This window comes from Salvelinus sp. IW2-2015, linkage group LG4q.1:29 (genome assembly GCF_002910315.2).
Source record: "Salvelinus sp. IW2-2015 linkage group LG4q.1:29, ASM291031v2, whole genome shotgun sequence".
NCBI classification, from domain to species: domain Eukaryota; kingdom Metazoa; phylum Chordata; class Actinopteri; order Salmoniformes; family Salmonidae; genus Salvelinus; species Salvelinus sp. IW2-2015.
In genome coordinates this window covers 48,238,059-48,253,626 of record NC_036842.1, presented here as the reverse complement: position 1 = coordinate 48,253,626, position 15,568 = coordinate 48,238,059, and the positions used below count along the sequence as shown (strand labels likewise).

At 41.2% G+C, this 15,568-nt stretch overlaps 1 protein-coding gene across 2 annotated transcripts; it reads right to left on the bottom strand.

Annotated features, from left to right (window-relative positions):
* Positions 1 to 351: 351 nt before the first annotated feature.
* On the bottom strand, positions 352 to 13,819 carry rbpms2a (RNA binding protein, mRNA processing factor 2a). 2 transcript variants are annotated; one of them, XM_023984839.2, is made up of 8 exons: positions 13,314 to 13,819; positions 6,325 to 6,402; positions 6,119 to 6,157; positions 5,783 to 5,845; positions 5,094 to 5,244; positions 4,177 to 4,340; positions 889 to 961; positions 352 to 645 (listed from the first exon to the last, which is right to left on the bottom strand). In XM_023984839.2, exons 1-7 carry the CDS (start codon positions 13,368 to 13,370, stop codon positions 896 to 898), a joined length of 618 nt encoding a protein of 205 aa, XP_023840607.1. In that variant the 5' UTR covers positions 13,371 to 13,819; the 3' UTR covers positions 352 to 645; positions 889 to 895. The 2 variants fall into 2 exon arrangements, with proteins under 2 accessions (XP_023840607.1, XP_023840608.1); XM_023984840.2 differs by having other exon boundaries at positions 4,192 to 4,340.
* Positions 13,820 to 15,568: the final 1,749 nt, after the last annotated feature.

The following is a 15,568-nucleotide window of genomic DNA, read 5'->3' as shown; positions in this document are numbered from 1 at the left end:
TGTCAGCATTCTTGGACAGGTTTACAGTTAAAGATCAGAGGAAGAAAAAGAAAACCCAGTGCATACATTATCCATTCTGAACAAAGAAAAAAACAAAATGACAAGTAACAAGATGTCTGCATCTACTTCGCAGGTAACATCGTAAGCAACTCAATCCAAGTTAATCTTCAAAGCAGCGAGACTAAGAATAATAAAAACATACTGTAGGGGTCCGCCGAGACCTCTCGCTATTATGGCAACATAAGCAATATGAAACGAGGACAAATGTTTGGATTTCTAATTCATGCCGAATACCTCAACATGGGTTGATTTTTGAGTCCCACCCACATCCAATAGAGAGCAGCTTGATAGTTTTCAGCACAGAGTTAGGTCCACTTCGAGAGAAGACTGCGCACACTTTTTTTTGAGGGGGGGGGGGGGCTGTACCGTCAAAGGCCAAAAAGTTAGATTGTCGTCCGCTTCAGATTGTCGTCCGCAACATGTTTCTACGGTCTCAAAATCCTCCTCTCAATTTCTGCGAGGAAAGCAACATCGGTAATGCACCTTAATGTCCGTTAAATAAACCTGATTTAAATTCAATCGAGTTCAGAATACCTTTACTCTGCTCTGAGGGAAAAACAAAAACCTTCAGGTAATGACTGGGATCTGGGGAGATCGAGAAAATGGTTTAAAAACATTGTTTTGCAAGTCCATACAAATTAGCCAACTGAAAGCCTCATGTGAAAGCTCAAGAAATAATGACATGGGCTGAGTCTGAAATGGCACCCACCCTATTCTCTACAGTGCACTACTTCCTATGTAGGCCCTTGTCAAAAGTTGTGTAGTAAGTAATAGGGTGCCATTTCAGATGCAGAGTTAGCTAGGCCTCTTGGGATGGGTCATACTTACTAAATACTTAACAGAACTGACGGGATTTCCATCCTGGTTGTGAGGTTTCAGATGGGGACGGGTACCAACGCATCTGGGGAATACAAAGCAGACTTATAGGGCACTCCAGCAGAAAAGCCCATGCTTGGGTCATGTTCCGCATTTGATTTATGAGACAAGGTAGTCCCTCCCTGTTGGTCTGTTTTCTTCCATGTGCTGCCTAATGAACACAACCCAGGTGAAATACTGGCCTAGTATACCTTACCAGAGACAAAATTACTTTCAGGGTTACCAAATACTTGGTTATGTGAATATTGCTTCAGACACTTTACAGACATTCAATTGTTACAGAGTAGCCATTGTTTGTCCGGTCAATAAATCTTATTTACACAGCAACAGAGTGCTCCTTTTTCTTTTTTCTCCCAGATAGTGACCAGTTGAAGTATCCTGGAGTAAGGAATGTTGTTTTAGCCACAGAGGTACTAAAAATGGGGAGACCAGAAATAATCAAAACAGGGGGGGGGGGGGTCCATTCTGGGGGTGCTCCAAGTTCAAATAATGGACTTTCACCGACAAGACATTTAACATGCAGTACAACTCCACACGCCAGAAGGCATTAGTGTCAGTCTACTCTACAAAACATCCACTGAGCTGTACAGGAAAGCTACTGTTTTCAGACCCAATTTCTGTAGCTTTCACCACGTCGCCATTAGTCGTTTTCCTGTCCTGTCCCCCATTGGACAGTGCCACGCATCAGACCTTTGTGTTCCGGCCAAGGGCACCGGTAGGAGAACACCAGACAATGTGTTTGGCACTTCCATACCCTGTAGTCATGTTGCATTATTTTTTCCCCCCGGAACGCGCCCCTCAGAATGCCCCACATTCCTCGGGCCCCGCTGGGCTTGGAAAATAGACTTAACAATTAACTTCCTATGCAAATAGAATGAGAGGGAGCCTGTTAATGTATGAGAGGGAGCCCATCAATGAGCAGCCACCATTGTTGGGTCAAAGTTCAAGTAGCAGAGCTATTAGCCACAGGCTCCAGGGTGAAGTTTCCCCAAGGAACAGATACAGGAGGTTGCTGAGGGGAGGACAGCTCATAAATGCTTAAATGGATTAAATGGAATGGTATCAACACATGAAAACCATATGTTTGATACCATTGCATTTATTCCAGACATTACTAGGTGCCCGTCCTCCCCAATTAAGGTGCTACCAGCCACCTGCAATACAAATCTAGGGGATCAGCATCTTCTCCCCTAATCCTAACCATTAGTGGGGCAAATGCAAAACTGGGTCAAGATCAGCATCTAGGGGTAGCTTCACTCTATACCTACCAACTGTGAGGGAGGTGGTTTTACTACAGTAAACAGAGCTACAGGGTGTGCAGGCTTTTGTTCCAGCCAGCACTAAACAATGCAGATCTAGCATCAGTTGTCTTTTCAATCATAATGAAAAAGAGGGAGGGTGAGGCTGAGCTATATCCCAGATATCCGTGTTCACAAAATGTAGTTTTGGTGCCGGGCGGTTACTCGCCATTTATCTATGCATAGTCACTTTACCCATAATGTACATATTACGTCAATTACCTCTACTAACCTGTACCCCCGCACATTGACTCAGTACTGGTAGCCTTGTTACTTACAAGAATATTTACTAAATTAAATGTTTGTTTTAAACTTATTTTCTGAAAACGGCATTGTTCCTTAAGGGCTTGTAAGTAAGCATGTCAGGGTAAGGTCTACACCTGTTGTAGTCGGCGCATGTGACAAATAAAATCTTATTGGATACAAACGCCATATAGTTCTCCAGGACCAAGGTTGGTGACTACTACGAATACATAGCATCTCATAAGTGAACTTGTGGAATTCTGGGGCTTAGCTCTGCAGGCGCTACACATTACATAAAGGCCCTCTGACCTAAGACTTTGATTACCTATGCACATTGAGGGGAATGAATGATGCATGGATGCCCTCATTCACCTCACTGAACTTTACGGTTAGCAGTTACTGAGATTTGACTGCACTTTCACCTTTAATGGTCTCTTTTGCAGCCAGCCATCGACATGATATACTGTGGTTTCCAATTGGTGTGTATACCACAACTATTAAGGGAACGGTTAGTACAATGCCACCCATGGAAAACTGCGATTGAATGTGTGAGTGAGAAAAGGCAACTGCATTGCCTTAAACCAGAATATTGGGAACAGCAAAGGGAACAGCTACAGGAACACAACATGCCCAAGACTTCAGGTACACTGTAGCCCTGAAGTACATAGAATCAGGTTGATATGTGCTGGCAGGTAGAAAACAGTCAACCCCTACACAGCTTTGACCTTTAACTCGCATTGAGTTATTGCCACGGCAATTCGCAGGAATGCCAGAGCCAACCAAAGGATTGGTCTGCTCACCGAGAGCTGGTTCTCAGGACAACCAGTCACTACCGATTAAAGGTTTACAATGAACATCATTTAGAGTCATAGCACTCTAGTCACCAGAGTGCTGAGACACATTCTATTTTCATACAGTATAAGAATGTGTGATATTTTACTTGTGACAAAGCCATCAAGATGCATATCCAGGGGCGAAGCAAGCAACTTAATTTCATTCAACAGATGTCATACACGAGAAACAACGCGAGACACCCCGTATTTAATGACACCTCATAATTCCATGTATCATACTTGAGGGTCAGAGTTCATTGGGAATAAAACAATGCTCTATCTGAGCAGTGCTGTCAAGACTGTCCTCACTCACTCGTTTTAAGAGGTCATAAATACAGCCAAAACAGTGGAGAGGCTTGGCTAACGTTTAACAGGACTTTATGGGCAACAGATTCACTCAACGACCAATGCATAATCCAACCTGAGAGCCAATTAAAAKCAGATTTTCTCTGTTGTGATCTCTTAGCAACGATTCCCGTGCACAGGAATGTTGTTGTGAGGAATTTTACGAAAGGAGTGAAGCAGACAGAGGTTAGACCCTTATTTTACTCCACTGGTGTGGTTTCTTACAGTATGCAAGACAGGCAGTCAGCGGGCTTGGTACCAAGCCCCCCAAATGCACACAGAATGGATCCCCTGTCATGCTGAACAGTACAGTGTCAGGTTGTGGATGTTTAAGGGTGGATAAGCTCACTACTGGTCCCTTATGTCATCAGATTGAAATGGAACTATCAAGAATGATTATCCAATTTTATTTGGTCTTAATCCCAATCCTGATGTGTATCCATGCATGTTCCACGATCATATGCTACACAGAGCAAGGGATGGTAAATGAGAGAGAGATGTTGAAGGGGCAGTAGACCCACCGGTTGGTCCCTCACCTGGGCGTGGAGGGCTGCGGCAGCAGCGGCAGCAGCCGGGTAGGTGAAGGCAGCATGGGGGAGCCCAGGGGGAAGCTCCGTGGTGTACAGTGGGTAAGGGGCCCACGCCTCGGGAGAGGCCGGGATCAGTGCTGCCCCCGTTAGGTCATCTATGAAAAAAGATATGCTCAAATGCGTAGTAGTAGTTCTGATCTCAATTTGGGAATTTCTTGGGAGGGGGGGGGGGGGACAAAGATCACTTTAGGGAGATATCAGTTAGCATCTCCCCATTTCAAAGCATTTGCTCCCTTTTGGTGCCTACTAAAAATGACTCAGGACTATGYCCATGTTTAAAAAGTTGGAAAATGTAACTGGCCCTCCAGATTATTTTTGATTTAACGGAATATGATGTGTGAAATCAAGTTCCCAACCAAATTGTTTACACCTGTGTAAATATGTTAGATCGGTGATGAATAAGGGCAGGAGGATGTATTGGTCAAGTATTCAAACTGGATCCATGTCCTGCTAGTCTGACTACAACAATCATCTCTTTCACTGTGCCTTACTTCTGGGGGACCCGTCATGAAGGATGAGAGCCGAGACGATTTAAAGTGTGGATTTAACAGAGTGTTGGGGGAGCAAAGCGCAGGTGCATGTGATTAAAAACCCTGGTGCTGCAGATTAATCAATACCACTGAGGACCCTTCTAAGTCCTGGTTCCAACAATCGTGGTGAATGTAATTGAAGTGGAACATTGTGCACTACCTAGTTGTGCCTGACCAGCCGAGATAAAACTACAATCTACTAGAGGTGTAGAGGTGAGTTAGTTGATCCAGCATCGCCTGTAGTGCATATTCTAAAAGGAGAGGGGGAAAGCCTATGTTCGCGTGTTGAGTGTTTCTAGGGTAGAGCCGCACACTTACATGGGTCCCGTGCAATGAAGTGTGCTCCTAGAGCTGGGTGGATATTTGTGGGGTTCGGTGTGGCCATCAGCTTACTCTTTGCCATCTTCGTGTTGGCTTTAGCGAACTCTAAGCGCAGGGTCTGGGGACTCTCGGGGTCAAAACGGATCCCCTAGGGAGAGATGGTGAACACTGTAAGGGGGTGGCGGTGGAGGGACTATACTCTGCGAAGAGGTGCAAAGTGCTCTTTAGTCTGCTCACATGCATGCAGGTCAAATTCCTGTACCACGGTAACTCTTCAGAAGAGCCCATTGAGGAAAACACTTACACAGGGAGAGGGGGGGGGGGGGGGGGTAGGCGGGGTGTAGAGCTTCTGGCCAATATGGAAAAGGAGGCCTTTTAGTTGACTGGTTAAACATGACTACATTAGTTGAACCATAGAGGTCAAATATATCACAGTAAAAACAGCCATCTTGTCACATTTCAACTGCATTATGGTAAGTAGACAATTGAGTCTTCTTCCATAGTGGGCAGTCGTGACCCAACAATCTTGCATATTGGAATTAAAGTCAAGGTCAACATTCAGTTCCTATTTCAAGGTATCATCCTGCAGTTCAGCATGAAAACAAATCCCCAAAGGTTGAAGAGGATTACTCAATAATTCAGGGCTAGCCTCACGTCCACTTATTATTGTCTGAATGACTGCGTACGTTTAATGCGTTCTTCGCAGCTTCAGCACCAGTCCGGTTGTCAAAGGTAACAAACCCGACAGGCTGGAAGAGAGAGCGAGAGAACAGAGCATCAGAGACAATACAGGGAAAGACTGATGGCCCTTAGATTGGCTAAAAGGTACACTGTTACATTTCCACATGCAAACAATGGTGTCTGTTAGCGGTAATAATGGAATGAACCAAAGGAAACATTTAATATTTAGGCTACTAGAGCATCATTTGAAGGTATAAAATTGCAAGTCTACAGTACAATCAACTACAAGCATCCTCGCTCCCTTTGTACCTCTCATACCTCAGATATGGACATAGTCTCACCTGCTTTGAAGTCAACTTAATAAGGGATCCTTCATAACCCTGCAAATACAAGTAAAACCACAAACACCTTGTAAGTCACCATAGAAATGGCAAGGTCACACAAGAACACCGAACTTGACAAGCTAGACACACTTATTAAGCATGTCAATTAGGCAAATCAGGAAAAAACTAATAGTTCAGACATTTGACAAAATATTCTGGCCTACCTTGAATGGTCTGAAGAGCAGGTAGAGTTCCCGTGGCTTGATATCAACTGGAAGGCCGCTGACAAAGAGAGTTCGTACCTGGAAACACAAAATGCTAAATTGAGACACACGCTACTAAAAAGGTCAGGTTAGGTTGGGTATAAAAATCACAAGAGATCATCCAAGAGTGAGGGTTGAGGCAATATGCATACCGCCAATTTAAAACCTGGCTATGCTATTTTCTATGCTTTGATTCTGAACACATTTTGTCCTGGCAACAGGGCCAATGTTTTTGGGGTTCAGAAACCAATGTTTGAGTTTATTTTACCTTTATTAAACTAGGCAAGTCAGTTAAGAACAAATTCTTATTTTCAATGACAGCCTAGGAACAGTGCCTTGTTCAGGGGCAGAACGACATTTTACCTTGTCAGCGTGGGGATTTGATCTTGCAACCTTTCGGTTACTAGTCCAACACTCTAACCACTAGGCTACCCGAGTGAGGCAGGCATGGGATAATAGAATGAAAAGCGCAAGACAAACAACCCTACTTTGATTAAAATTTGAGCTAAGTTTATATATTCAATAGTTATAATTTGTCCATGTCCTTTTTTTATTAGCTCAATAGGTCAAGTAGGCCATTTCTGATGTAGCTTCAAATTCCAGATAACAACTTATGTCAGAATGCGTGAAGAAGCCAACCAATGCACATGAGAATGCAAAGTTTACTAGCTGAAGCACAGACGCCTCAGAAGAGGTGTACATTTAATATTGAAAGCGAAAATCTAGCAATTACAACTATCAGCATTGATATATTCATTGTTGTGAATTGAAATGATTTTAAGTTGAACTTCAGGGTTAATTTGGGTACAGCTTTGAGCCTTTAACACTCACTCGGTACCTTAAGGCTACAGAAGCYTGTATATTGCCTTGTGAAGTCACCCCAGCTGTTTAATTTCAGGTTTGCCATTCTTACCTTCTGTAGCATTTTTCACTGAGGCTTACTTTGGAAAAAATGACATTTTCATAAAAATTTCACTGGTATACCTATGTGTCATTCCTAACATTGGCTTTTAATGGGCTTTGGGCAAAATGTGCAAATATCAGAACACTTAATATACAGGTATTCAGAGACTTCTGCCAATGTACAGCTAATCTGTGAGAATGTTTTTGCACTAGATAGGATGAGAACAAGTGAACGCCAGGCTTTCGAAGGAATAAATGTGAACACCACCTAGGGCTCATATTAACAGGCCTTTTGGGAAAATTATGGCCACTTCAGCCAAAGGGAACTGATACTTGTTAAATTGAACCTGCCGATTAAACACAAGGGTGAATGCCATCTAATTTTAGAACAAATGGGCATCACAGCTTTTTCCAGACAGAGGATGTGAGGAATCAAGAAAAGACTAAATTTAGAAAGCCTATTTCAGAACCTAGCCAAGCATATGGTCGAGGTTTCTGGACATTAAAAGGGAGGATAAGGATGCACACACACAAACAAAAGGCAATATCAAGAGATGCGTTTTCCTTATTCAGGACAGATGGTAATTTCCACCAATACACTGGAAATTACTCAACGCTTCAGACACCATGAGTATATTATTCCTGGGAGAACACAATCAATTGATTTCTAACAAGGGTAATTACGATAGCAGCACGGTAACTACCACCCATCTAGCAATTCAGAGAAGTAAATAATCTTAAAGCTGGAATCAGTAATGGTGAAACTGCCACGCCCATTTCCGATATTAAAAAGAAAAAAAGACTTCCCCCTCAGAAATCATTGCATGAGCGATAGAACAGCAGATTATGTATTGCGATATWTTTTTTTTAAACCACAATTCTAAAGTGGTCCTCGCCCCAGTTTCATAAACAAAAAAACAAGGTGCTGGGGTGAACAGTGCACCGTTTCCCATAATGTGGATTCCAGCTTCAAAGCGTGCAATGCTCAGGTGGTAAATTAAAATACAGATCTCATTGCACTTTGTGAAGAAATTCACAAGTGACATTTTGCACACATTTTTTACTCAATTAAAATAGGAAAAGGTTGACTTTTCCACTGGGGCCTACACACTTGGGTTAGGGTTGAAGGACTTGATTGGTATGAGCAAACTTCTACCTAAACTACCAGGGGGAGCTATTACCATATTTCTTACACTTGTTACATCCTTTCAGATCGCCACAAGTGTGAAGGGTTTAGTTGTCTATTTGGGATTGGGCTGTAGGCTACAGGTACTGAAGCCTTAGAGATTAACTGTACACTGGAGGACATTTACAACAGTAAGCCCTATGAAACAAGAACAGTACCACTGGTCCAAAAGCTGACTTCAGCTCACCGAGGACAGGTCTGAGGATATAAATGACGGATGACTACTGAATTTCGTTTATCCGGTAAGACAAGGCACAATGAACTGAAATCTAGGTCTTAACTTTGAAGAAACATGAAACTCACCAAAATAGTCATATTCATCCAATTATTCTACAGTCACTTCATTGGCTTTTGACAAAGATCCAAAATGCATTCAGGGCCTGTAACATTTCCATGAGCAAGGTCGCAACAGCCTCAGCACAATTGGTAGCTTAAAATTAAAATTATTATACTGCCTCCTACTYGAGGATTTTACATTGGTTTTTGTAGGCATAATTGCTTGACAGGGCTGGCAGTGCATTCAAGAGCTTCCATTGGACCGAAGCTGTGCAGTTTCATCACTGTAGCTATACATTCAAGGGCCAAGGCTGGACAGTACACATGCAGATTAAACAATATACAGTACCAGTCAAGTTTGGAAACACTCATTCAAGGGATTATTTATTTTTAATAATTTCTACACGGTAGAATGAAGGCATCAAAACTATTAACACATGGAATCATGTAGTAACCCAAACAAAGAGTTTAACAAATCAAAATACATTTTAGAGTCTTCAAAAGTAGCCAATCTTTGCATTAATGACAGCTTTGCACACTCTTGGCATTCTCTCAACCAGCTTCATGAGGAATGCTTTTACAACAGTCTTGGAGTTCACACATATGCTGAGCTCGTTGGCTGCTTTTCCAACTCATCCCAAACTGGGTTGAGGTTGGGGGATTGTGGAGGCCAGGTCATCTGATGCAGCACTCCAGCACTCTAATTCTTGGTCAAATAGCCCTTACACAGCCTGGAGGTATGTTAGGCGATTGTCCTGTTGAAAAACAAATGATAGTGGGACTAAGCGCAAACCAGATGGGATGGCGTATTGCCGTATTGCTGCTGCCCATTTATTTGGGCTGCATTTATTTGGGCTGCAATTTGAGGCTGGTAACTTATCCTCCGCAGCAGAGGTAACTCTGGGTCTTTCCTGTGGCGGCCCTCAGAGCCAGTTTCATCATAGCGCTTGATGGTTTGTGACTGCACTTGAAGAAACGTTCAAAGTTCTTTACATTTTCCTGATTGACTGACCGTCATGTCTTAAAGTAATGGACTGTCGTTTCTCTTTGCTTATTTGTGCTGTTCTTGCCAAAATATGGACTCAGTCTAATCAAATAGGGCTCTCTTCTGTATACCACCTCTACCTTGTCACAACACAACTGATTGGCTCAAATGCATTAAGTAAAGAAATTCCACAAATTAACAAGGCGATGTTAATTGAAATGCATTGCAGGTGACTACCTCGAAGCTGGCTGACAGAATGCCAAGAAAGTGCAAAGCTTTAATCAAGGCAAAGGGTGCCTATTTGAACAACCGCAAATATATTTTGATTTGTTTATTTCATAGTTTGTGTCGTCAATATTATGCTACAATGTAGAAAATAGTACAAAAAGAAAAACCCTGGAATGAATAGCTGTCCAAACTTTTGACTGGTACTGTACACAACCGTTCAAAAGTTTGGGGTCACTTAGAAAGGTCCTTGTTTTTGAAAGAACATTTTGTCCATTAAAATAACATCAAATTGATCAGAAATACACTGTAGACATTGTTAATGCTGTAAATGACTATTGTAGCTGGAAACAGCTGATTGTTCATGGAATATCTACATAGGCGTACAATCAGCTGTTTCCAGCTACAATAGTCATTTACAACATTAACAATGTCTACACTGTATTTCTGATAAATGTGACGTTAATTTAATGGGTAAAATGTTCTTTCAAAAACAAGGACCTTTCTAAGTGACCCCAAACTTTTGAACGGTTGTGTACATCTTAAAGGATTTCCTAGCAGGACTTACTGTAGTGACTGAATACATTTTTATACTGGTCCACCATGTGAATCGAACCCACAACCCTGGACATGCTCTACCAGCTACGCCACACAGGACATGTCACACAGTGTATTTGGAAAGTATTCAGACCCTTTGACTTTTTCCACATTGTTATTTTACAGCCTTAATCTAAAATTGATTAAATTGTTCCCCCACCCTCTACACACAATACCCCATAATGAAAAAGCTAAAACCGATTTTTAGAAATAAAAAAAATGGAAATAACACATTTACGTAAGTATTCAAACCCTTTACTCAGTACTTTGTTGAAGCACCTTCGGCAGCAATTACAGTCTCAAATCTTCTTGGGTATGAGGCTACAAGCTTGGCACACCTGTATTTGGGGAGTTTCTCCCATTCTTCTCTGCAGATCCTCTCAAGCTCTGTCAGGTTGGATGTGGAGCAATTCTGCACAGCTATTTTCAGGTCTCTCCAGAGATGTTCGATCAGGTTCAAATCAAGGATCTGTACTTTGCTCCATTCATCTTTCCCTCTATCCTGACTGGTCTCCCAGTCCCTGCCGCTGAATAACATCCCCACAGCATGTGTCCATCGCCACCATGCTTCACCGTAGGGATGGTTCCAGGTTTCCTCCAGACATGCTTGGCATTCAGGCAAAAGAGTTCAATATTGGTTTCATCAGACCAGAGAATCTTGTTTCTCAAGGTCTTAGAGTCTTTAGGTGCCGTCTGGCCACTACCATGAAGGCCTAACTGGTGGAGTGCTGAAGAGATGGTTGCCCTTCTGGAATGTTCTCCCATCTCCACGTAGGTCAGTGACCAACACCTCCCTGACCAAGGCCCTTCWKCCCTGATTGCTCAGTTTGGCTGGGCACCCAGCTCTAGGGAGAGTATTGGTGGTCCTTAACTTCTTCCATTTAAGAATGATGGAGGACACTTCTTGGGGACCATCAATACTGCAGAAATGTTTTGGCACAGTTCTGGGGAAGGGTACCTCGACACAATCCTGTCTGAGCTCTACGGACAATTCCTTCAACCTCATGGCTTGGTTTTTGCTCTGACATGCACCGTCAACTGTGGGACCTTATATAGGACAGGCGTGTGCCTTTTCAGATCATGTCCAATCAATTGTATTTACCACAGGTGGACTCCAATCAAGTTGTAGAAACATCTCAATGATGATCAATTGAAGCAGGATGCACCTGAGCACAATTGAGTGTCATAGCAAAGGGTTTGAATACAGATGTAAATAAGGTGTTTTTTATATATTTGCAAAATGTCTAAACCTGTTTCGCTTTGTCATTATGGGGTGTTGTGTAGATTGATGAAACTTTACATATATATTTTTTTTAATCAATTTTAGAATGAGGCAGTAATGTAACAAAACTTTGAAAAAGTCTAGGGTTCTGAAAACTTTCCATAGGCAATTTATATCACATTGAAGAGACAATCTCAAATTCAATTAGCCAAACAGCAGTATCACCACTTTTTTACTATAAAGCTAAGAGATGGGCTGGAGAAACTATTAAAATTCATAGATTGAGCTATGGATGCAAATAATGAAAATCCATGAGTTCAAGTTTAACACATTGAAGCTAAACAATAATATAAATTGTTTACAATGGAGTAAAAAAACATTTCAGTTCTTCATGGGGCAATAGTTGTACTATTAAAGCTCATTAGGCGGAGCCTACAAATAATATTCTTCAAGAATCTATGGGTACATTTAATTATAAACTGGGTAGTACGAGCCCTGAATGCTGATTGGCTGACAGCCGTGGTATACCACAGGTATGACAAAACATTTGTTACTTTGGTAACCAGTTTATAATAGCAATAAGTCACCTTGCGGGTTTGTGGTATATCGCCAATATACCACGGCTAAGGGCTGTATCCAGGCATTCCTTCGTGTGTAAAAACAGCCCATACCCCTTGTGCCTTATTGCTTAAATGACCATTGAATAGCAGTAATTGCAGATTGTTCCAGTAGGCCTACTTGTAGATTATGTGCAGTGTGTATTTTGATTATGCATTACCCTCCCCATAGTAGTGAAGTAGCCTCCAAAACCCATGTATTTAATAAAAACGCAGTTGCAGCCAATTCATGCTTTAAAAATCTTGGGGAATCAAATGTTCAGCAATTAAGGTCTCAATTATGAAGGGAAGACTAAGCTGAACATACATCCCACACAGAATCGAAATCCAACCTTTTTTTCCTGAAATGATCTCAAGGTCAAGGGTGACTAATAAAACGACAAGATTCCCACAGGCCCCCCACTGTTTGTAAATAATATTTCGACTTAAGAGATCCTCCCTTTAGTTTGCAAGTAGTGAACTCTCGTCAAGTATCTTTGCCTTTACGACGATTTTTTGTTGTTGCAATATTTGTGGTTTGATCGCACGCTGGCTTTCCCACAAAGTAGCCTACATTACAGGTGTGTCGCATAGTGTCAATCCACCGAAAGACTCAAATGTGATGCTAAAAGTCAACATGTTTTTGGTCTACTTGCCCCATAATATCCTTATCCAATATATTGACTTGGTCAAAAATAATACAAGGTACTATGTTGAAGTGTGAAAAGAACAGTGAATTCGGAGTAACATTTTTTTTTGCAAGGCCTACAGAAGTGTAAGATACAACGAAGCTAGGCTACAAAGGAAGATACATGCGCTACAAGTTTACACACTAGGCAAATCAGTCTTAAACGTAATAAGACTTCTTGGAATCCTCAGACCTGAAAAAAAGCGACAAACGCCACTGACACGCTCAATAAAAGTGTGCAACAAAACACCAAGGACTAATCTCCCCCTTACCTCCTCTTCCAAGGATACAACATTGTTGTTCGGCTCAGAATCAGATTTGAGACTCATTGTGTGACTTTTGCGCTTCTTTGTATAAGACAAAAGTAGGTTTTCCCTGTTGGTGGATTTTTCTCTGAAGTGCTTTAAAGTTGCGGAAGAAATCTTGGTGCCGTTTCGTGAGACTGCAGTAAAAGGGTGACCAGGTGAATCCGTGCTGTAAAGCCAAAAGTATCCGAGGAACCACAAAATAAGTTAAACTAAAGGTGAAATAGTGGATAGGTGCACTGTGAAGGTGAGAGAAAGGTTAAAAAAAAACAAGTGCTCTTGTTTCCCCCTTGCTCACATCAAGCTCGTTTGCGTCAAAATGAAATAAGGGAGAAAAAAATAATCGACCTAGGAAAATCTTTAAGGTGAGGTGTCCACGCCGTTGTCCCTCGTCCTCTGCTTTGCAATTTGCTCATCAATTACATTAAAAGCCAAAGCGAATGACTTGCACTCATCTCTGATGGCTCTCAGCTTGTCCAACAAAGCCCAACCCACTCCACCACCGTCAATCATTGGGCTACTTCAAAAAGGAAAATGAAAGGTCCAATGAAGGCGTTTTTATCTCGACATCAAATCATTTCTGGGTAACAATTAAGTACCTTACTGCGATTGTTTTCAATTGGTCAAAAATAAACAAAAATAGATTTTTAGCAATAGCAATTTCTCAAGCTATAATTTTGCTAGGAGTGTCTAGACTTTTTTTTTTCAAAGTACAATCCACATTATTACAAAAAATCCGATTTAGCATCATTTGATTTTAGTAGCATATTTCGTTAAACTAATTTTAAATACTAATTTCGTCACATTTATGTGGTAAAAAGGGAAATCTAGATTAAAATAAAGGTCCTATTTATCAAATTACTATAGGTGGAATTAGGTGTTTTTGTTTGGCGTCAAAATGACCCCAGTATGAGGGTTAATAAAATGCTTCTTTGCACATAATTGATTAATGGGAAAATAATGAGAAACTCTCATATATTATTGAATACTATTACACATATTATAACAAACAAAAATATTTACTGTAAATAGTGATTATTATAATGTCGATATTAATAGTTTAGACAATAAACTGTAAGAGCTCCCCCTTTCTGATGGCAGAGTAGGCCTATGTAATTTCTTTGTCTACCTCTTAAAAATAATAGTGCTTAGGTTTAGATAATACTGTATAAATGTAAGTTTTATGTTTTTCAATTTGTTTTTAATGTTATTCACAAAAAGTCATCAAAGATGGTTGCATTGCTTTATTGTCTAATTCTATAGGTTAAGACAAATTTGCCCAAGAATATCAATGCAGAAAGAAAACAATATAAAATAATATAATGCCCTATATGCATTTTGAGATTTTATTTCATTTACATGTTTTATTTGTATAATATATAAAAGGGGATGAAAAGGAATAAAACAAATTGGTTGAATAATACATTTTATAAGAATAATTGTATGATTTTTCCCCAAATTTATTAAAAACACGTTTTAAAAAACAAAATAAGAAGACTAAAGAAGGACCTCCCAAGTTTTCCATCTCGACAATGCATCATATCAGTTAAGAGGTTACAATTAGTGCCTCATGTTTTCTTTGCCTGTGATTAACCCTGTCCTGGGCTGTGCCCTGCATGCTGTGTGGTGCAGAATTAGCTGCTAATGAAGCGATCAAGGGGAGGCTCCATCTCTGATGACGAATCCCAGACCTCTAGAGGCCTTGATACGGAGCAAAACAACACCTAACACCCCAGCACCAGTTCAGCCAAAAGGGGGGAGAGGGCGGAAACTTGTGCCCTGCCCTCCCTCCCTACACTAATCTCAATTTCTCCCCAATGATGGCCCCTGGTCCTGCCCATAGAGATAGATAGACGACTCTAGTGCCCAAAAMACTGTTTTAGCATGGCCAGTGCCATTAAGGACTTTCACCATTTTGAAGTAGTCAACTTCCTATGGGTTAAGGAAGGATCACATGATTCCATCCAGGTCACCAGGGGGGATAAGACAATTAATTAAACTTGTGAGGAAACATTCCATAACCGCATGTGGCAGTAAGTCGCCAACCTTGGCTTTATACCTGTTCAAACAACACACTATAGGTGGCAGTGTGAACCCTTTCAGTTTGTTTGACAACTCATAGAAGTAGTAGAAGAAGAAAATGGACTACTTCAAAATGGAGATGTCCTCAATGGAGGCCATGCTCTCACAAACGCCATAATAAGACAGATACAATGATGTAA

Bases quoted from the DNA above. Each gene is read 5' to 3' on its own strand.
- rbpms2a (XM_023984839.2), bottom strand. From the start codon at position 13,370: ATGAGTCTCAAATCTGATTCTGAGCCGAACAACAATGTTGTATCCTTG. The intron at 5,846-6,118 runs GTGAGACTATGT...TCTCTCTTCCAG, and splicing joins TTAAGTTGACTTCAAAGCAG to CCTGTCGGGTTTGTTACCTT. The intron at 4,341-5,093 runs GTAAGTGTGCGG...CTTTTTTCATAG, and splicing joins CTTCATTGCACGGGACCCAT to ATGACCTAACGGGGGCAGCA.